Genomic DNA, 23006 nt, shown 5'->3' with positions numbered 1-23006 from the left:
ACGCATTTGGGCCCCTAAAATGCCAGGGCAGTATAACTACCCCACAAGTGACCCCATTTTGGAAAGAAGACACCCCAAGGTATTTCATGATGGGCATAGTGAGTTCATGGAGGTTTTTATTTTTTGTCACAAGTTAGTGGAATATGAGACTTTGTAAGGAAAAAAATAAATAAAAATCATCATTTTCCACTAACTTGTGACAAAAAATAAAAAGTTCTATGAACTCACTATGCCCATCAGCAAATACCTTAGGGTGTCTACTTTCCGAAATGGGGTCATTTGTGGGGGTTTTCTACTGTCTGGGCATTGTAGAACCTCAGGAAACATGACAGGTGCTCAGAAAGTCAGAGCCGCTTCAAAAAGCGGAAATTCACATTTTTGTACCATAGTTTTACCCAAACAATTATTTTTTTTACCCAAACATTTTTTTTTATCAAAGACATGTAGAACAATAAATTTAGCGAAAAATTTATATATGGATGTCGTTCTTTTTGAAAAATTTTACAACTGAAAGTGAAAAATTTGTTTTTTTTTGCAAAAATGTTGTTAAATTTCGATTAATAACAAAAAAAGTAAAAATGTGAGCAGCAATGAAATACCACCAAATGAAAGCTCTATTAGTGAGAAGAAAAGGAGGTAAAATTCATTTGGGTGGTAAGTTGTATGACCGAGCGATAAACGGTGAAAGTAGTGTAGTGCAGAATTGTAAAAAGTGGTCTGGTCATTAAGGGGGTTTAAGCTAGGGGGGCTGAAGTGGTTAAAGAGGACCTTTCACCGATCCTGACACTGTGAACTAAGTATACAGACATGGAGAGTGGCGGCCAGGAATCTCACTGCACTTACTATTATCCCTGGGCGCCGCTCCGCTCTCCCGCTATGCCCTCCGGTATCTGCACTCACTAAGTTATGGTAGGCGGAGATTTCGGTCACAAAGTTATGGTAGGCGGAGTCTGCCCTTGTTCTGCTCTAGCGCTGGCCAGTCGCAGCACAGAGCTCACAGCCTAGGAGGTTATTTTCTCCCAGGCTGTGAGCTCTGCAATGCGATTGGCCAGCGCTAGAGCAGAACAAGGGCAGACTCCGCCTACTATAACTTAGTGGCCGGAGATACCGGAGCCTATACCGGGAGAACGGAGCCGCGCCTCGGGGATAATAGTAAGTGCCGTGAGATCCCCGGGCGCCGCTCTATATGTCTGTATTCTTAGTTCACAGAGTCATAATCGGTGAAAGGTCCTCTTATAATATAAATCAGAGCAATGAATGGGGAGATCTCTGGATCCATGTGAGGTACAGGGCTGGTTCTAGCTTTGTTATATGATGTCTGATTTTCATTTTTTACATTAGTTACCCCTTTAACCCCTTTAAAACTGACAGATCCACAAACAAGATCCAGATCTGATAAGGCACTCACCAGCTCCAAGATCCTTGCGGCCACAATCCATGCTCCTAAAGACAGATGCAGGTATGTAAGATGAGGCAGTGGCTGGCAGGTACTACATCCACATCACATCAGCAGCTGACTGACCTTACATTGGGCTTCTTCTGGGCTGGTATGTTCTTACTCTTAGAACTGGGAGCCGGGCATCTTGTGAACCTCTCCATCTTCTCCTGCAGGTGCCTCGCCCAGCTGCTAGCCTTCTAGGAAGATGCCAGGTCCCCATGGTTACATGCACACAGTGGGATTCACATCTGTCTACTGGTTGGATGCTCCTGGAGAGAAGTGACAGACCTGCGCATGCGCAGCCTGAAGGTTTGAGCGGGTAATACTGCGCAGGCGCAAAAGAATAACACCTCTTTTGCACCAGTGATAATAATGACGCGAACGTAGCTCCGGGAACCGCGGACCTGTCACGTGTTGTTCGCCCGCCTATAGGATTTCCCGAATTACTTTGTGACTTTCGTATTCCGGACATAATGCCACATTTAGTTTGTTCCCTCACGGCCACCGTAGTGTCCCGGAAGTGAAGTTACGTGTAAACATTGGCTGTCGCTCCAACTTCATGCCCGGCCGGTGTACAGTGCGGACAGCATGCCTCGCTACGCGCAGCTCGTGATGGGGCCGGCGGGCAGTGGGAAGGTGAGCGCGGCCTAGTGCGGGGCCCTGAGGTGATCGTTTCATCAGTCAGCACAGTGGCTGACCTGAGTAAAAGATGTTATACGTCTTTCTAATTTACTTTCACGTTTCTCAAGATCTCTGCTTGCTGTCCGTGAATGGAAACATTTTTATACTGCGTTGTATCCAGTCTAGGCAGCCGCACATACACTTCTGCCAATCTGTTGAGCTCACAGAGGATTGCCTTGACTGGTACCGTTGTAACAAAACCTTGGCTAGTAGGAGGCCTATAAATGTGTTGAGTAAAAGCAAGCAGGGGTGTTGAAAATGGTTAAGAAACCCAAAGTGCCGCAGCTACATGTCATTGTGCTGTGCATAAGACCGCAATACCCAGTTATTAGTGCACCATGTATACTATCTTTATTGATACATGTGGCACAATACATTATGTCAAGGCATGCTGGGAATTGTAGTTTTACAACAGGTAGAAAACCATATGCTTCAGAGGTGGCTTTACACCTAACAGGACCAGACCAGTTCTGGAAATGTACATTTTAATGATATAGATATAAGTATACAGTACAGACCAAAAGTTTGGACACACCTTCTCATTCAAAGAGTTTTCTTTATTTTCATGACTATGAAAATTGTAGATTCACACTGAAGGCATCAAAACTATGAATTAACACATGTGGAATTATATACATAACAAAAAAGTGTGAAACAACTGAAAATATGTCATATTCTAGGTTCTTCAAAGTAGCCACCTTTTGCTTTGATTACTGCTTTGCACACTCTTGGCATGCTCTTGATGAGCTTCAAGAGGTAATCACCTGAAATGGTCTTCCAACAGTCTTGAAGGAGTTCCCAGAGATGCTTAGCACTTGTTGGCCCTTTTGCCTTCACTCTGCGGTCCAGCTCACCCCAAACCATCTCGATTGGGTTCAGGTCCGGTGACTGTGGAGGCCAGGTCATCTGGCGCAGAACCCCATCACTCCTTCATGGTCAAATAGCCCTTACACAGCCTGGAGGTGTGTTTGGGGTCATTGTCCTGTTGAAAAATAAATGATGGTCCAACTAAACGCAAACCGGATGGAATAGCATGCCGCTGCAAGATGCTGTGGTAGCCATACTGGTTCAGTATGCCTTCAATTTTGAATAAATCCCCAACAGTGTCACCAGCAAAGCACCCCCACACCATCACACCTCCTCCTCCATGCTTCACGGTGGGAACCAGGCATGTAGAGTCCATCCGTTCACCTTTTCTGCGTCGCACAAAGACACGGTGGTTGGAACCAAAGATCTCAAATTTGGACTCATCAGACCAAAGCACAGATTTCCACTGGTTTAATGTCCATTCCTTGTGTTCTTTAGCCCAAACAAGTCTCTTCTGCTTCTTGCCTGTCCTTAGCAGTGGTTTCCTAGCAGATATTCTACCATGAAGGCCTGATTCACACAGTCTCCTCTTAACAGTTGTTCTAGAGATGTGTCTGCTGCTAGAACTCTGTGTGGCATTGACCTGGTCTCTAATCTGAGCTGCTGTTAACCGCGATTTCTGAGGCTGGTGACTCGGATGAACTTATCCTCCGCAGCAGAGGTGACTCTTGGTCTTCCTTTCCTGGGGCGGTCCGCATGTGAGCCAGTTTCTTTGTAGCGCTTGATGGTTTTTGTGACTGCACTTGGGGACACTTTCAAAGTTTTCCCAATTTTTAGGACTGATTGACCTTCATTTCTTAAAGTAATGATGGCCACTCGTTTTTCTTTACTTAGCTGCTTTTTTTCTTGCCATAATACAAATTCTAACAGTCTATTCAGTAGGACTATCAGCTGTGTATCCACCTGACTTCTCCACAATGCAACTGATGGTCCCAACCCCATTTATAAGGCAAGAAATCCCACTTATTAAACCTGACAGGGCACACCTGTGAAGTGAAAACCATTTCAGGTGACTACCTCTTGAAGCTCATCAAGAGAATGCCAAGAGTGTGCAAAGCAGTAATCAAAGCAAAAGGTGGCTACTTTGAAGAACCTAGAATATGACATATTTTCAGTTGTTTCACACTTTTTTGTTATGTATATAATTCCACATGTGTTAATTCATAGTTTTGCTGCCTTCAGTGTGAATCTACAATTTTCATAGTCATGAAAATAAAGAAAACTCTTTGAATGAGAAGATGTGTCCAAACTTTTGCTCTGTACTGTGTATATGTGTGTGTGTATGTATGTATGTATGTGTGTATATGTATATATATATATATATATATATATATATATATATATATATATATATATATATATTTAATTGATTTTTTTTCTTTTTTGGGTTCCCCTTAGGGGGCATGAATCCACAATTGCTCGTATTTCTGTATTACCGTGAATAGTGAATTTACCTGCATTCTTCAGAAGGCTGCCATGACAACCAGTCAGGACCCTGCCTGATCGGAGAGTCCCCTCCCTCCTGCACAGATGCTGGGAGGTCCTGTGGCATCAGTGGGGGGTGGAGGTATCTCCTGCAGAGGCCACAGTAGACGGGTGTCAGCCGTATAACACAGCCACCACTGCCGTGTACGGAGCCGCCTCATGTTGTCATACACACCTTTCACACCTCGGACACCTTGCTCTGTCACATTATTGATCCTTCTTTGTCTTGCTGCAGAGCACCTACTGTTCCACCATGGTCCAGCACTGCGAGACCCTGAACAGGTCGGTGCAAGTTGTCAATCTGGACCCTGCGGCAGAATATTTTGACTATCCAGTCATGGCAGGTAAGTTGTGTAAAAGTTTAGCAGAATATGTATATTAACAGTGCAAAGATTAAAAGGGTTTTCCGAGATCTCTTTTTTACTGATGACCAACCCTCTGGATAAAAACCATAGCAGCCAATCAGAGCTCGCTCTTCATTTTTTTTTAAGAACACTCAAGAACTAAAAGGTGAGCTCCGGTTGCTCAGGCCAACTAAGACTGTTTCTCTGCTAGATGGTTTTAATAAATGAGTCTGTATGTTTACCACATGATCGTCAGTGGATAGAAAATAAAAGTGGATCATAGAAACGCCTTGTCACACAGTCAGCTGTTGCATGTGGAACCTGCATTCTCTGGATTTAAAGGAGGCCAGTATGGCACCAGCGGAGGTAGTGTTTAGCTTAGGTTCCTGTCCTAAAGAGATCGTCTTGACGCTGGCGGACAGGCACAAATGATTTTGTGCAAAATGTATTTACCAAGAATCTAACATTTATAACTCTGCATTAGCATTTTAAATGTCCTATAGTGAGTATGGCACTATTGTATTTACTTTATTGTTTCTGTTTGCAGAGTGCTGTTGCATTGTGTTTGTTTTAGTAAATGTTACCTGCAGTTCTATGTAACACCACAGATAAGGCTACTTTCACACTAGCGTTTTGGCTTACAGTTTCTGAGATCCGTTCAGGGCTCTCAAAAGCGGTCCAATATGGATCAGTTTTGCCCTAATGCATTCTGAATGGTAAAGGATCCACTCAGAATGCATCAGTTTGCCTCCGTTCAGTCTCCATTCCGCTCCGGAGGATGCCTGCAGCGTTTTGCTGTGCGCCTGACGAAGTGGAGCCAAATGGATCCGTCCTGACACACAATGACATCAATGGGGACGGATCATTTTTCTGACACAATAGAAAACTGAGCCGTCCCCCGTTGACTTTCAATGGTGTTCAAGACGCATCCGCCATGGCTATAGAATATATAACACAACCGGATCCGTTCATGATGGATGTATGCGGTTGTATTATTGTAACAGAAGTGTTTTTCCAGAACCATGACTGATCCGCAAAAAAAGCTAGTGTGAAAATAGGTAAGGGCTCTTTCACACCTGCGTTATTGTCTTCCGGCATAGAGTTCCGTCGTCGGGGCTCTATGCCGGAAGAATCCTGATCAGGATTATCCTAATGCATTCTGAATGGAGTGAAATCCGTTCAGGATGCATCAGGATGTCTTCAGTTCCGGAACGGAACGTTTTTTGGCCGGAGAAAATACTGCACCATTGAAAGGCATTGATCCGGATCCGGCCTTAACCACTTCAACCCCGCTAGCTGAAACCCCCTTAATGACCAGGCCACTTTTTACACTACTTTCACAGTTTATTGCTCGGTCATGCAACTTACCACCCAAATGAATTTTACCTCCTTTTCTTCTCACTAATAGAGCTTTCATTTGGTGGTATTTCATTGCTACTGACATTTTTACTTTTTTTGCTATTAATCGAAATTTAACGATTTTTTTGCAAAAAAATGAAATTTTTCACTTTCAGCTGTAAAATTTTGCAAAAAAACAGACATCCATATTAATTTTTCGCTAAATTTATTGTTCTACATGTCTTTGATAAAAAAAAAAAATGTTTGGGCAAAAAAAAATGGTTTGGGTAAAAGTTATAGCGTTTACAAACTATAGTACAAAAATGTGACTTTCCGCTTTTTGAAGCAGCTCTGACTTTCTGAGCACCTGTCATGTTTCCTGAGGTTCTACAATGCCCAGACAGTAGAAAAACCCCCACAAATGACCCCATTTCGGAAAGTAGACACCCTAAGGTATTCGCTGATGGGCATAGTGAGTTCATAGAACTTTTTATTTTTTGTCACAAATTAGCGGAAAATGATGATGATTTTTTATTTTTTTTTCTTACAAAGTCTCATTCCAATAACTTGCGACAAAAAATAAAAAATTCTAGGAACTTGCCATGCCCCTCACGGAATACCTTGGGGTGTCTTCTTTCCAAAATGGGGTCACTTGTGGCGTAGTTATACTGCCCTGGCAATTTAGGGGCCCAGATGTGTGAGAAGAAGTTTGCAATCAAAATCAGTAAAAATTGACCGGTGAAATCCGAAAGGTGCACTTTGGAATGTGGGTCCCTTTGCCCACCTAGGCTGCAAAAAAGTGTCACACATCTGGTATCGCCGTACTCAGGAGAAGTTGGGGAATGTGTTTTGGGGTGTCATTTTACATATACCCATGCTGGGTGAGAGAAATATCTTGGCAAAAGACAACTTTTCCAATTTTTTTATACAAAGTTGGCATTTGACCAAGATATTTCTCTCACCCAGCATGGGTATATGTAAAATGACACCCCAAAACACATTCCCCAACTTCTCCTGAGTACGGCGATACCAGATGTGTGACACTTTTTTGCAGCCAAGGTGGGCAAAGGGGCACATATTCCAAAGTGCACCTTTCGGATTTCGCAGGCCATTTTTTACACATTTTGATTGCAAAGTACTTCTCACACATATGGGCCCCTAAATTGCCATGGCAGTATAACTACGCCACAAGTGACCCCATTTTGGAAAGAAGACACCCCAAGGTATTCCGTGAGGGGCATGGGGAGTTCCTAGAATTTTTTATTTTTTGTCACAAGTTAGTGGAATATGAGACTTTGTAAGAAAAAAAAAAATAAATCATCATTTTCCGCTAACTTGTGACAGAAAATAAAAAATTCTAGGAACTCGCCATGCCCCTCACGGAATACCTTGGGGTGTCTTCTTTCCAAAATGGGGTCACTTGTGGGGTAGTTATACTGCCCTGGCATTCTAGGGGCCCTAATGTGTGGTAAGTAGTTTGAAATCAAAATGTGTAAAAAATGCCCTGTGAAATCTGAAAGGTGCTCTTTGGAATGTGTGCCCCTTTGCCCACCTAGGCGGCAAAAAAGTGTCACACATCTGGTATCGCCGTACTCAGGAGAAGTTGAGGAATGTGTTTTGGGGTGTCATTTTACATATACCCATGCTGGGTGAGAGAAATATCTTGGCAAAAGACAACTTTTCCAATTTTTTTTTATACAAAGTTGGCATTTGACCAAGATATTTATCTCACCCAGCATGGGTATATGTAAAATGACACCCCAAAACACATTCCCCAACTTCTCCTGAGTACAGCGATACCAGATGTGTGACACTTTTTTGCAGCCTAGATGCGCAAAGGGGCCCAAATTCCTTTTAGGAGGGCATTTTTAGACATTTGGATCCCAGACTTCTTCTCACGCTTTCGGGCCCCTAAAAAGCCAGGGCAGTATAAATACCCCACATGTGACCCCACTTTGGAAAGAAGACACCCCAAGGTATTCAATGAGGGGCATGGCGAGTTCATCGATTTTTTTTTTTTTTGATTTTTTTTTGGCACAAGTTAGCGTAAATTATTTTTTATATTTTTTGGGTATTTTCTCACAAAGTCTCCCTTTCCGCTAACTTGGGACCAAAATTTCAATCTTTCATGGACTCAATATGCCCCTCACGGAATACCTTGGGGTGTCTTCTTTCCGAAATGGGGTCACATGTGGGGTATTTATACTGCCCTGGCAATTTAGGGGCCTTACAGGGTGATCAATGACAGGGGGTGATCAGGGAATCTATATGGGTGATCACCCGCCTGTCATTGATCACCCCCCTGTAAGGCTTGCATTCAGACGTCCGTATGCCTTTTGCGGATCCGATCCATGTATCCGTGGATCTGTAAAAATCATACGGACATCTGAATGGAGCCTTACAGGGGGTGATCAATGACAGGGAAGTGATCAGGAAGTCTATATGGGTGATCACCCCCCTGTAAGGCTCCATTCAGACGTCCGTATGTGTTTTGCGGATCCGATCCATGTATCCGTGGATCTGTAAAAATCATACGGATATCTGAATGGAGCCTTACAGGGGGGTGATCAATGACAGGGGGTGATCAGGGAATCTATATGGGTCATTACCCGCCTGTCATTGATCACCCCCCTGTAAGGCTCCATTTAGACGTCCGTATGTGTTTTGGGGATCCGATCCATGTATCCGTAAAAATCATACGGACGTCTGAACGGAGCCTGACAGGGGGGTGATCAATGACAGGGGGGTGATCAATGACAGGGGGGTGATCAATGACAGGGGGGTGATCAATGACAGGGGGGTGATCAATGACAGGGGGGTGATCAATGACAGGGGGGTGATCAATGACAGGGGGGTGATCCTTGAGTCTGTATGGGGTGATCAGGGGTTCATAAGGGGTTAATAAGTGACAGGGGGGGGGGGTGTAGTGTAGTGTTTTTTGTGGTACTTTACACAGCTACCTGTGTCCTCTGGTGGTCGATCCAAACAAAAGGGACCACCAGAGGACCAGGTAGCAGGTATATTAGACGCTGTTATCAAAACAGCGTCTAATATACCTGTTAGGGGTTAAAAAAATCACATCTCCAGCCTGCCAGCGAGCGATCGCCGCTGGCAGGCTGGAGATCCACTCACTTACCTTCCGTTCCTGTGAGCGCGCGCGTTCACAGGAAATCTCGGCCCTCGCGAGATGACGCGTATAAGTGTCAATCTGCGCAGGGCTGCCGCCTCCGGACCGCACATCTGCGTTAGGCGGTCCGGAGGCGGTTAAGCTAAACGTCGTTTCGGCGCATTGCCAGATCCGACGTTTAGCTTTTTTAGAGTGGTTACCATGGCTGCCGGGACGCTAAAGTCCCGGCAGCCATGGTAAAGTGTAGCGGGTGAGCAGTATACTTACCATCCGTGCGGCTCCCGGGGCGCTCCAGAGTGACGTCAGGGCGCCCCAAGCGCATGGATCACGTGATCGCATGGCACGTCGTCCATGCGCATGGGGCGCTCTGACGTCACTCTGGAGCGCCCCGGGAGCCGCGCGGAGTGTAAGTATACCGCTCCCCGCTCCTACTATGGCAACCAGGACTTTAATAGCGTCCTGGGTGCCATAGTAACACTGAAAGCATTTTGAAGGCGGATCCGTCTTCAAATGCTTTCAGTACACTTGCGTTTTTCCGGATCCGGCGTGTAATTCCGGCAAGTGGAGTACACGCCGGATCCGGACAACGCAAGTGTGAAAGAGGCCTAACACTGATAACTCTCTAAGTACAGATAATGTAGCAGATATTACCTGCAGTCCTATGTAACACTACAGATAACAGTGATAACTCTCTGAGCACAGATAATGTAGTAAATGTCATCTGCAGTCCTATGTAACACCACAGATAACACTGATAGCTCTCTGAGTACAGATAATGTAGCAGATATGTGCAGTCCTATGTAACACTGATAACTCTTTAAGTACAGGTAATGTAGTAGATATTACTTGCAGTCCTATGTAACACTACGGATAACAGTAATAACTCGGAGCACAGATAATGTAGTAGATATTATGTGCAGTCCTATGTAACACCACAGATAGCATACAGATTTCTCAGCTGCTCTTGTGGAGGATCACTGGGTCTGACCCTTCCCCTCTCATGGCTGGTGTCCCTCAGGGAGATGTTGACTTTCTACTATGTCCCGCACTGGCATGTAGCAGGCAGAATGCAGTGGTGTCATTCGGCCTGCCTGCGTCGTGCTTCTGATGACTGGTCATAGAGCGAATGGTGGAGCGGGGAGCTGACTGCTTCCTGCTCCGTAATTGTTGTATCCTCTATTTGCATTTTGAGGGCGCAGATGCAAATGAAATCTGGATTGGGAGGTCTAGTCTGAGGGGAATGTCAAGGTCCCCAAACTAAATCCACCCCTGATTAGAAGTAGGTAGAATGTTAACTTTTATTTAACTCTTTAAAGAAGCTGTCCGATATAAATAAAAATCTCGGACATTCCCCCAAATGCTGTACAGTTATAAAAAAAATAACTAAAAAATCATGATGGTATACTTAGCTTTGTCTGTCTTTATTTTCTATGCCATCGGTCTGGTTTTCCTGGTGCTGCTTGTTTACAGACTGCAGCAGTTGTGTGACTGTTACAGCCAATCGCTGTGCTCAGCAGTATGCTGCATAGGACAGTGATAGGCTGCAGTGGTGACGTGCCATATACCTACACACACCCATTGCAGTCTGTAAAGAAGCAGCAGGGGGATGGGACCGGTGGTGCAGGAGAAAATATGTATGGCTTAATTTATTTTACGCCATTTGGGGGCTTGTGCGTACATTTTTTATTATCTCGGACCACCCCTTATAACTGAAAGAATATCTTATGTTCAAGTTTTTAGTTATTTCAGGCTGGGAGAAGTCTGACCGCAGTTTTATTCAATAGGATTAGGTTCTGTTGATGCTATAGGGTTCTTTCGAGCTTTACAGTCATTTTGACGGCAAGAATAGCACAGTCTGGTGGACATATTATGTGCCAAAAAACTATTTAAAAAAGTGAAATACAAGTAAGAAAAGAAAAAAACAAAGTCATTGTCATAGCCGCCTCCTGTTCAGGCAAAGTCTTCGTTTTGCAAATAAAGAGCTATAGTTTGGTGAAAACACTCTATTGGTAGTCAGTTCTCTCCAAATCAAACAAAAAAAAAAAAAAATATATATATATATATATATATATATATATATATATATATATATATATATTAATACGCCCAAAATAGGCCATCAATATCTGATTGGAGGGGAGTGTAACAATCTGCACCCCCCAATAAGATTTTCTTCGTTTGTGCCATGTGACCACAGAGTATGAGTGAAGCACTTGCTATTACTCGCGCTCCGTGGTCACCCGCTGCACTGGATCCTGATGTACACACATCGTCAGGACGTAGTGCACGTAAGCGTGCACTATGACCTTATGCTGTGTGACTTCAGGTCCCAGTGCAGCACGTGGAGAAGAGTGTCTGCATCACCCCTACACGTAAGTATTTTGGTTCACTGGTGCTGCAGCTGGGCACTCATGGCTAGGAGGAGGAGTGGGGGAGCTGGTGGCATTGGGGGAGGAGCTGGTGGCATGTGGCACTGCTAGAGGAGCGAATTCCATTAGAGGGGGAACTGGGGGGGGAGACTGATGGCAGGGGGCCTGATTGGTTTTCTATAAAAACTCTTCTTTTAATTTTTTTTCTTATTAGCGTACTTGATTAATCGGTAGAATATTGGATTACTAAAATAATCGATAACTGCAGCCCTAGACAGATCTATGTATTTCCCAGCATCGGAACTACACTGCGTATAATAGGCCTTCCTGGAATACCCCTTTAAGTGGTGAAAATGGTTAACATTTCTATGTTACTTTTTTCTTTTTTTTATGCCAATTCAGATATCCGAGAGCTCATCGAAGTAGATGATGTGATGGAAGATGGATCTCTGCGGTTTGGTCCTAATGGCGGACTAGTGTATTGTATGGAGTATTTTGCTAATAACTTTGACTGGCTGGAGAGCTGCTTGGGCCACACTGAAGATGATTATATACTGTTTGACTGCCCAGGTGATTGTATATGCTCTCTATAGTACAGTACATCGCAGCAGCATCCACACCAATAGATTAAGGCTGTTTCCGCATTCTGGTCTGCAAAGTACAGATACGTTCCATGTGCAGTCTGCGTTTTTTTTCCTCACTCCTGTCAATAGATAGTACTGTTCTCCTCCACAATAAGGACAAGAATACCATATGTCCTATAATTTCCTGAACAGCCTCATGGATCTGCAAAAAGTACGGATGTGTGCATGACTCCATAGAAATGAATGGGTCAGTGTATTATGCGCAAAAAATGGATAGCATATGGATAAAAATATGGTCATGTGCATTAAATGTAATGCTTAAAGTGCCCCATACATTTTTTTAAGTGACTATCAGATTTTCAGGGTTTTAGCAGCTATTCACCTTATAATCATATGTTATCACTGGATGCATCTCTCTCAGTAAGGGCCGGACCAGATATGACAGCTGCTGGGCAGTTGCGATGGAACCGCAGTGCAGCAGAAAACCGCCATGCAAGCTGCAGCTGCTTTCTATCACATTGTCATATACTGTCACTTTCTTGCTTCTTGTTTAAAAGGTTTGTCCCGGCATAAAAACTTATTTTCTTTCCACGTGGTAAGGTATAAGTATCTGATCAAGTGGGGGTCCAACTGTAAGGACCCCCACCCACCACAAGAATGAGGTGCTGGAGTAATTATCTACTGTCTTTGCATTTAACTCTATGGGACTGCCAAAGAGTACATTGCTCAGTTATCTCTGACAGTCCCATAGAGTTGAATGGTGCGGCATGCGTAACCGCTGCTCCATTCACTCAGGAAAAACCCAGCGCCTCATTCTTGTAATCGTTGTGGGCCCCAGTGGTCAGACCCCCACCTATCAGATACTGTGTGGACAGGAGATAAGTTGTTATGGTGGGGCGATCCCTTTAATGGCCACACTGTTTTGCAGGCAGATCTACCAAAACATGCTGCCATTAATAGGCAAGTGATGAACACTGATAGAAAACAGCTGCTTCTTGCATGGGTGCTTAGTTTTCAGCTGCATTGGGGCTGGTTCTTGTCTGCCCGAGATGTCTTGTTCTACCCTAAGATATTAAATGTCCTAATGAGAGGATCGCCTTCCTCCCCCAAATTAGGCGGTGCTCACTCATTGTGTATACTGTGGGGAAAAAAGGCTTTGCTATGACAGTACTAGTTCAGTTTTAACTAGCTTTTATGAATTTACCAGGTCAAATAGAACTATACACGCATCTGCCAGTTATGAAGTACCTGGTGGAGCAGCTTCAGCAGTGGGAGTTCAGAGTCTGTGGAGTCTTCCTGGTTGATTCTCAATTCATGGTGGAGTCTTTCAAGGTATGTTTTACATCCAAACAGGGAAATCAACAGTTTTTTTTTATGTTGCCATGTCATGCCCTGAAGGTGTCATCAGCATCTTCTGCAGTCTTAGTACCAACCTTAATTCCATTCTCCTGCTCAGTCTGACATTGGCCATGGAGAGATGCCAATGGTAAGTTGCTGAGGGACAGGTCATTATGCAGTTAGCTAGCGTGTCTCATGTCCAAGCAGGAGAATGGAATTGGAAGGCTATTTTACTAGGGGTTTGTTTCTCTTTTAGTTTATTTCTGGTGCCATGGCTGCCCTAAGTGCCATGGTCTCTTTGGAGATACCACAATGCAACATCATGACCAAGATGGATTTATTGAGCAAGAAGGCAAAAAAGGAAATAGAAAAGTAAGAGTAAAAACAGTCCTACTTGTCAATATGTCATGTGTAGGAAAGATTATTTTGTACCTCAACACATTGCTCTTACTTGTTATAGGTTTCTAGACCCAGACATGTATTCCATGATAGAAGACTCAACGGGTAAGCTGAGGAGCAAGAAATTTAAGAAGTTAACTAAAGCAATTTGTGAATTGGTAAGTTATGACATTCTTAATAGTTTTTTATATCCTTTCTGCTTAGGGTACGTCCCATGGACTGGCTTCAAACTAGCATGGTTTTCAAATAGTTAAGGCTACTTTCACACTAGCGTTAATATTTTTGGAGATCCATCATAGGGTCTCAATACCAGAAAAAAAGACTTCCGTTTTTGTCCCCATTCATTGTCAATGGGGACAAAACGTAACTGAACAGAACGGAATGCTCCAAAATGCATTCCATTCCGTTCTCATACCGGAGAACGCTTTCCATCCTGGGATGCGGAGCAAGATGGATCCGTCATGATCCACAATGCAAGTCAATGGGGACGGATCCGTTTTATTTGACACAATCTGACACCATAGAAAACTGGTCCGTGCCCCATTGACTTTCAATAGTGTTCATGACGGATCTGTCTTGGGTATGTTAAAGATAATACAACTGGATCCGTTCATAATGGTTGTATTATCAGAAGTGTTTTTGCGGAACCCTGCCGGATCCAGCAAAAAATGCTAGTGTGAAAGTACCCTAAGATTTTAATGGTAAAGTTCCTTGCTAGGAAACTTGCAGGACTTTATTCTAACTCTGGAGGCGGTCGCCTCCAGCAAATACTATTAAAGGGAACCTGTCACGTTGAACATGATTTCTGAGCTGCAGGCAGCATGTTATAGAGCAGGAGGAGCGGAGCAGATTGGTATATAGTTTATTCAGTATATGTTGTATTTCATACATTTATATTCCTGCTCATTCTGGGCTTTGAAATCAAGGAGGCGAACCTATCAGTGATTGACAGCCTTCCTTTTATGACTGTGCATACAGAGAGAGCTGTCAATCACCGATGGGACCACCTCCTCTCTGTGTTAGTTCCGTTGCTGGAGTTTGCTGCAAACAGCTGATTGTTGGGGATATCGGGGGATAGATCATCAATATCTCAAACCCGGAATACTCTTTTAATTCGTATTTTCTGTCTGTGGTAGTGTGCATTCAGCCATGGAATATTTCAGCTAAATGTCAAAGATGGTATACTTGTGTCCTCTCTACAGCTACCAGCATTTATTTGGTTGCCCTAAGATCTAGTTCTGGTGTCCATTGTGCCAATAACATGGAAAATATCTAACTAATGTGATACATTTTGTGATTTCTTCTCCTCCTTTTTGTCTGTTGCATGCACTAGATTGATGATTACAGCATGGTTCGGTTCCTACCATTTGACCGATCAGATGAAGAATGCATTAACATCGTCCTCCAACATATAGATTTTGCTATACAATATGGGGAAGACCTGGAGTTTAAAGAACCAAGGGTAGGTTTGTCATTTGCAATATAACCAGAGTGAGCACCCACATATACATGCACACAAGCGCTCTACCCAGTGCTCATAGGGTGTGCGAAGGATATCTCCGACCTGCAACACTCCCATAACCACCTACTCTTTTCTTCTACTCACATGGATCAGTTGCCTTTGAGGAGCAGTCTGTCCATAAGCTCCAGATTTTATCCAATGCTTGAGAACACCTTTGCATATAGAGTATATTTGTATAAAGGAACTTGTGTTAACCAGGTCTGTTCAATGTGTCAGGCGTGGAGTGTCCTCCAATTTCCATGCAGTAATGACAACTTTTCTACCACAGTTTAACCCCTTAATGACCCAGGATGAGAATACTCATCCTTAACAGCCTGTATTGTACTGCATTGAAACAGGGATCAGAACCTGAAGGTACAATAATAAATAAAAATAGACATATTGGGTATTGCAGCCTCCGTAGTGACCGGCTCTATAAAAAATATCTCATGTTCTACCCTGTCAGATGAACTCTGTTAAAAAAAAAAAAAAAAAGCCAAAATGGGATTCATTTTTTATTTTTTTTTAAATCACATTGACTTACAAAAAGTCTAATAGCGAGTGATCAAAAAATACTATATACTCCAAAATGTTACCAATGGAAACGTTAACTTATCCCGCAAAAAAACAAGCTCCAACACAAGACGTTCTGTAGAAAAAATAAGTTATATTGGTTATTGCTGTGTCCATTAAAACCAGCTTTATCAAAATAGCACATGATCTACCTTGTCAGGTGAACGTGGTAAAAAAAAAAGAAAAGTCAAAATGGCTGTTTTTTTTTTGTTTTTTTTTTGTCACCTTGCCTTACAAAAAGCTTAAAGAGGACCTTTCACTGATATACAAACTAAAAACTAACTATATCAGTGGGCAGAGCGGCGCCCAGGGGTCCCCCTGCACTTACTAGTATGCCTGGGCGCCGCTCCGTTCGCCCGGTATAGGCTCCGGTGTCTCTTCTCCGTCTGTTGTACTGGACTGATTTTTTTTTTTTTTTTTTTTTTTTGTAGGAGGCGTGTCCCTTGCTGCAGCACTGGCCAATCGCAGCACACAGCTCATAGCCAGGCTATGAGCTGTGTGCTGCGATTGGCCAGCACTGCAGCAAGGGACACGCCTCCTACAAAAAATAAATAAAAAAAATCAGTCCAGTACAACAGACGGAGAAGAGACACCGGAGCCTATACCGGGCGAACGGAGCGGCGCCCAGACATACTAGTAAGTGCAGGGGGATCCCTGGGCGCCGCTCTGCCCACAGGTATAGTTAGTTTTTAGTTTGTACACTAGTGAAAGGTCCTCTTTAAGTGAGCAATCAAAAAGTACTATGTACACCAAAATGGTACCAATGAAAAACGTCAACTCATCCCTTAAAAAACTAGCCCCCACACAAGACAATCGGCAGAAAAATAGGGCTCTCAGTAAATGGCAACACAAAAACTAATATTTTTTTTATTTTTATTTTTTAAAAGATTGAAAAAAAGCAAAAAGAAATAGACATATTAGGTATACGACCATAACAACTAGCTATATAAATATATCACATGATCTACCCCATCAGATGAACACCATACCACAAAAAACTGTGTCAAAACAGTCATTTTTCTTGTCACCATGCCTTACAAAAAGTGAAGCAAGCATATCAATAGCAAGCAATCAAAAAGTACTATGTACCACAACATAGTACCAATGAAAACCTCAACCCATCCTGAAGAAAATGAGCCCCCACACAAAATGATCTGCATAAAAAAAAATATATATATGGCACTTGGTGACACAAAAACAGGATTTTTCTTTAAAAATATTTTGTGTAAAAGTGGCGTAAAAAAACAATATAAAATTGGTATCACTGTAATCGTACTGACCAGCAGAATAAACATAACATCAGTTTTTTCTACACTGTTTTCGCTACAATAACAAAACCGAAAAAGCAATGTTAGAGTTGTTGCCTTTTCTTTATCCTGCTTCCCAAAAAGCAATAAAAAAATCATATGTACCCCAAAATAAAACCAATGATAAAGCTTCGTTGAGAGAAAAATAAAATATACCGTTGTTAGAAAAAGGCTGTACTGGTCTCCAGAGGCTGATCAGTAGCAACATGGCCTTTCCACCAAAATCTGCTCTCAAAGAACCATATGGCGCTCCTTCTCTTCTGACCCCTGCCGTGTGCCTAAACAGCAATTTACGGCTAAATATGGTGCGTTGCCGTGTTCAGGAGAAAATGCTTAACACAATTTGGGGTGCCTTTTCTGCTGTTCCCCTTGTGAAAATGAAAAATGGGGAGCGTATGCAACATTTTATTGGAAGAATTTTAAATTGTCATTTCCACAGTCAAGTGTAAATTGTATGAAACATAGAATGTGTCGGCAGATGAGAACCATTTGGCCCATCTAGTCTGCCCAAACGCCTTTTGAGGTCAAAGTGGTCAGAATACCCCTCATTAAATTACTTAAGCGGTGTAGGTTCCAAAATGGGGTCACTTTTTTGGGGTTTCTATTGTAGAGGTACCTTGCGTGCTCTTCACTTATGATTTTGCACCTGAAAACCATTCCAGCAAAATCTGCCCTTGAAAAACCATATGGTTCTCCTTCCCTTCTGAGCCCTGCCGTCTTGCCAAACAGCTTTTTGCAAACACACATGGGGTGTTTCTGTAAACTGCAGAATCAGGATAATAAATATTGAGGGCTTCCCCCCACGACAGCGCCTCAGAGAGGGAGAGAGAAGATCCGCCCCCAGGAACAGGAAACCTGCAGAATAAAAAGGTGGAGCCTGGCAAGAAATCAAGAGTCTCACTGAGGAAGTTGAAACTGCGGAGGGAGATTGGAGGGTTAAATGTGCCTGATGTCAGAGGTTACAATTTGGCTTGTTTGAGTAGACCTACTAGATTGGTTTAATGAGACTTCCCACTACTCAAATCTGAGATTGGAGAGGCAGCTAGCGGCACCCTGGGATTTAAAGGCTCTGGTGCATACCAAACTATCTCAACTACCCCGCTTAGCTAGATGCTCGCTAATCTTACGAGACTCCATAATAACATGGAAAAATCTTAGAAAGTTGTACAAACTTCTGTATCAGATCTCGAAACACCTCCCTTTGCACGATAATCCAGCTTTTACACCAGGGCAAGCAGAGCGGTCGTTTAGGGAATGGAAGATCAAAGGCATTAAGACAGTAAGTGATCTGTTCCATACCCAGGAAAATAGATGGGCGACTTTGCAAGAACTAGAAGATAGGTGGGGGTTGACAGGATCTAATTTGTTCCCATATCTGCAGATTAAGCATTATTGTAATAGTCTAGCTATCAACATGACTGGTGAGTGGAATCGGAATAAATTTGATTCACTCATTACTTCTGGTAACAGACAATCCATTTCGCACCTATACGGCAGTTTGCGGTACCTTTTGGGAGTACTCAACCGCTCAGGGATTGTTTGGGAGATGGGGGAACAAATTGGATCTGGCGGAGGTTTACCCAATTGCGAGAATAGGTATAGCAGCCTTACACAAGGCAGTGGTGAATGAGACGATGAGAGAAACTCACTTTAAAATTTATACATCATGCCCTATATGGATTTGATATGCCAGTGACTAGTACAAAGCCCAATAGGATTGTAGCCGGTCCCAGGTGCTCTACACCTAAAACGGATCTTTTGCATGGGTTGTGGAGTTGCACAAAATTAGTGGAGTATTGGAAGATGGTGGGACTAATTCTTAGAGACGGCAGTAATTTTAAGGAGGAACTGGATATCCAAATGGCAATACTGCATGCAGGACAGCAGGAGGAGTCAAATGAGGGGGGAGATAGGCAGAACAGGGGTCTCACAGCAATGGGGCATAGGATAGTCCTTGAGGCCAAAAGATGTTTGTTGTCCAACTGGTTAGAATCAAGGGTCCCATCAAAGGCTGAACTTCTTAGACGTCTGCGTCGCATGCTTCACTTAGAGTGGCTGGAAGCAACAGGTAAAAAGGAAACAGCCGGAAAGAAGCTATATAAAACCTGGAAAAAGTTCATGATAAATTTCATGGAGATGGCTGAAACAACGAGGATCATGAAGCCGTTCACCCTAACTGCTTGGTATTTGCAGGAGGACATCAAGGGACGACTGGGGAGGCTTAAGGTCTGTAGTCGTTAATGATTCAGGACAGGATAAGTAGGAGGAGATAAAGGAGTCAGGATATTAGGTTAGCGTTGGTGGCGAATAAGGAGGGGCCCAGAGAGATATGTATACCCTTGGCAGATACACTTGAATTGTTATTATTCCTGTACGTGGGGGGAGGGGGGGTGGGGAATAAAATGGGGAAAAATTGTATTTTATTATGTTGGTAGATCTTGACAAAGATGTGTCAACTAATTTGTATGCAATGGATGTCTATGGTAATGTGCACTTTATTGTATTATGGATGATATTGTACAGTTTTTTTTTCAAGATCATGATGCAATACTAATAAACATCTTTTGTTAAAAAAAAAGGTGGAGCCTCTCTCCCACCTCAGTGGTTTCCTGTCCCTGGAGTGCGAGACCTGCTGTTTTATTTTCAGGTCAGTACCGCTAGTCTGGAAGTCCCAGATATGTTCTGGAGGACTAGGTGGTAGTAAACCTGCTGGGGTCTGTCGCCCAGAGGATGGGCTGGCGGGACCCTAGAAGCCAGTGGTTGTCCTGGGCTTCCACTTGGTGCGTGTGCTCCTCCAGGGGAGGGAGGCCATGCAATGTCCGGAGTTGAAAGATCAAAGGAAGCAGCCCCAGGAGGGGGTGTTGCGTTCCACTGCATGTGGCCCTAATCCATGGGGAAACATGTCTTCCGGAGCCTCCCCTCAGCGTGCGGTCCAAACAGGGAGAGAGCGTGAGTGTTTCGATGGACTTCACTTCTGGCGGAGCGTGCGTTCCACATGACATACTTCCGCTTTGAACATGTGGCCGGATTTGTGTTCCAGATGTGCTGGCCTTCTGGGAGGAGGGGGCAGGAGCAGTTTAAAAAGCTCAAGATGGCCGGTGGTGTGCCGGTGTTTTTTCTCTGTTTTTCTCTGACTGACTGCTCTCACCTAGATTCCTATTCTGCTGGTACTCCTGCTTCCCTATATTGAGATATATATTCTCTTTATCCTCCTTTATCTCCTGGGTCCTCTGTGTGAGGGTTGGAGAGACGAATCTTGATTCCCCTCATCTGCTCTTTCCTTTACATTATAAGATAGTCCTGATTGGATGCAATGGAGGAGGAAAAGAGGCCTGATCCGGCAGAATGGGAGATCCTTGTACCGGTTCCGTTTTGGAATGAGTGGATAAGTGCCCAACAAGTGATACTGTGTTGATATTTGGTTATTTCTTTACTTTAGACAAGGCCTAAGAAAGTTTTGGCTAAAAGAAATAAAGCATGTGCGTTATGTGGATGTCACTTATCTTCCTCATATACTAAGAAGCTTTGCCAACAATGTATAGTAGCAGAGGAATCTCCATGTTTTCTAAAGAATATAAAAATACTCATTAGGTCAGAAGTGAAAAGTTCCTTGAAAAAGACTGCGGAAGGCTGGTTATCAGATATGGATTATACAGTTGATAGTGAGGAAGTGGTGGAAACATACGACTCATCCTCTGAAGATGATATGGAGGGGTAGAGCTTTATTTCCTGTAGAAGATACTGAGAAATTATTGAAAGCTATTCGTTCTACTCTGGATTTAGAAGATGTTGAAGATGATGAAGGATAGGAGGCATAGATGTTTCGCGTTACATAAGTGTTTTGGCCCTCATAAACGGAGAATGGAAAAAAACCCTGATAAAAAGGCATTTATTCCCTAAAATTTTAAAAGAAAGTATCCCTTTAACCTCCTTTAGCGGTAATCCTGAGTGTGGCTCGGGGTCACATTACACTGCAAGCAGCGTTAACGCCGAGCCACACTCAGGACCACCATGAGTTAATTTGAATGGCGCAGGGATGGATGCAGACAGCACACAGTGTGCTGTCCGCATCCGCATTTCCGGATCCATCCTTCCGTGTTTAGACCGAATAGTGCGATCACTGTTACGGCCAGATCCATGATTACCTGGTTGGAATGTTTAGAATGTCAGATTAGTGTACTTTCACACTTGCGGCAGAGAATTCCGGCAGGCATTTCCGTCGCAAACGGATGCAAACTGATGGCATTTTTCAGACTGATCCGGATGCGGAATCTGGAAAAACGGATCTGGTATTTTTATTTTTTTGCAGACCGGAAAGCCGGATGCGTTTTGCCAGAACATTTGGGGCCCGATCCGGCATTAATGCATTTCAATGGCATTCCAGCAAGTGTTCAGTATTTTTGGCCGGAGATAAAACTGCATCATACTGCTGTATTTTCTCAGTCCAAAAAACGTAAGGGGGACTGAACGAATGCATCCTGAACGGAATGCTCTCCATTCAGAATGCATTAGGGTAAAACTAATCTATTTTTTTTTTTTTTTTTTTTTTTTTTTTTTTTTTTTTCCCCCCGGTATTGAGCACCTGTGATGGAACTCAATACCGGAAAACAAAAACACTAGTGTGAAAGTACCCTAAGTGATAAGTGTCCTAGAGAACAAATTCTAACCTCCTTGCTCACTTTACAGAAGGCGGCTGTTTTCATTGCGGATGCCTCTGTAGATTCAGTCAAACTGGTGCAAAGGCATCCTACCTTTCCAATTCTGCTCGCAGAGCACTCTGGCTGAAAAATTGGAAAGGGGGGTGATTTGTCTTCAAAGCAAAGATTGTGCAGTATTCCTTGTCTGGGAGAGTTTTTGTTTGGGCCTGATTTTTAGATTCCCTTTTGGAGAAAGCTGTGGATAGAAAAATTTCTTGGTCTGTCTCCAGGTTATTCTTCAACCTCCTTTTCCAGTTCCAGACGTCCCTTTCGTTCTTCATCTAGATTTCGGGGAAGATGTCAAAATGGCGACAAAAACCTAAGTTTTAGATCTGAAGGTTTCGGGGGTTAAGGCTTTCTGTTTGGAGGTTCCTCTTCCCAGCCTAAGAAACCGCCTCAGCAATGATACCAGGGGTGCTGTGGGAGGAAGACTGAGGTTCTTTCTTCCAGCATGGGAAAAAGTAGCAGGAAAATGGATCCAGGGGCTCATAGGAGAAGGTTAAACCTTAGATTTTCGTTCAAAACCCCTTCACAAATTTGTGGTCACAAAGGCTCAAGGTTCGCCACTAGGATTGTCTGCTATGGAGGTAGAAGTCTTAGAGCTGTTGGAGAAGCAGGTTCTAATTCCATTTTCAGTGGAAGAACAGAAAAAGACAACTCTTTCCACACGATTATAAATCTAAAACAACTAAACAAATACTTTTTTTTTTTTTTTTTTTTTAACCCCTTAAGGACACAGCCTTTTTACACCTTAGGACCAGGCCATTTTTTGCAAATCTGACCAGTGTCACTATAAGTGCTGATAACTTTAAAACGCTTTGACTTATCCAGGCCGTTCTGAGATTGTTTTTTCGTCACATATTGTACTTCATGACACTGGTAAAATGAAGTTAAAAAAAATATTTTTTTTGCACCAAAAAATACCTAATTTAACAAAAATTTGGAAAAATTTGCAAAT

At 43.2% G+C, this 23006-nt stretch overlaps 2 protein-coding genes across 3 annotated transcripts in view; one reads left to right on the top strand and one right to left on the bottom strand.

The window, feature by feature from the left end:
* Positions 1-1741, bottom strand: part of FAM216A (family with sequence similarity 216 member A) — a 33964-nt gene extending 32223 nt beyond the window's left edge. For both annotated transcript variants that reach the window (XM_044275767.1, XM_044275768.1), the window contains exons 1-2: positions 1523-1741; positions 1409-1443 (exon numbers count right to left, since the gene is read on the bottom strand). In XM_044275767.1, coding sequence (XP_044131702.1) covers positions 1409-1443; positions 1523-1599 — 112 coding nt within the window. In that variant the 5' untranslated portion in view covers positions 1600-1741. The remainder of the gene's footprint in view (positions 1-1408; positions 1444-1522) is intronic.
* Positions 1742-1880: 139 nt separating this feature from the next.
* GPN3 (GPN-loop GTPase 3) overlaps positions 1881-23006 on the top strand; it is a 34250-nt gene continuing 13124 nt past the window's right edge. The window contains exons 1-7 of the mRNA XM_044275766.1: positions 1881-2074; positions 4707-4815; positions 12052-12219; positions 13441-13565; positions 13828-13943; positions 14032-14128; positions 15304-15432. Of these exons, the coding sequence (XP_044131701.1) occupies positions 2027-2074; positions 4707-4815; positions 12052-12219; positions 13441-13565; positions 13828-13943; positions 14032-14128; positions 15304-15432 (792 nt within the window). The 5' untranslated portion in view covers positions 1881-2026. The remainder of the gene's footprint in view (positions 2075-4706; positions 4816-12051; positions 12220-13440; positions 13566-13827; positions 13944-14031; positions 14129-15303; positions 15433-23006) is intronic.

Source organism: Bufo gargarizans, chromosome 1 (genome assembly GCF_014858855.1).
Source record: "Bufo gargarizans isolate SCDJY-AF-19 chromosome 1, ASM1485885v1, whole genome shotgun sequence".
In the NCBI taxonomy this organism is placed as follows: domain Eukaryota; kingdom Metazoa; phylum Chordata; class Amphibia; order Anura; family Bufonidae; genus Bufo; species Bufo gargarizans.
Note: the sequence above shows the minus strand (reverse complement) of the source record. Positions and strands in the feature narration are given on the sequence as shown.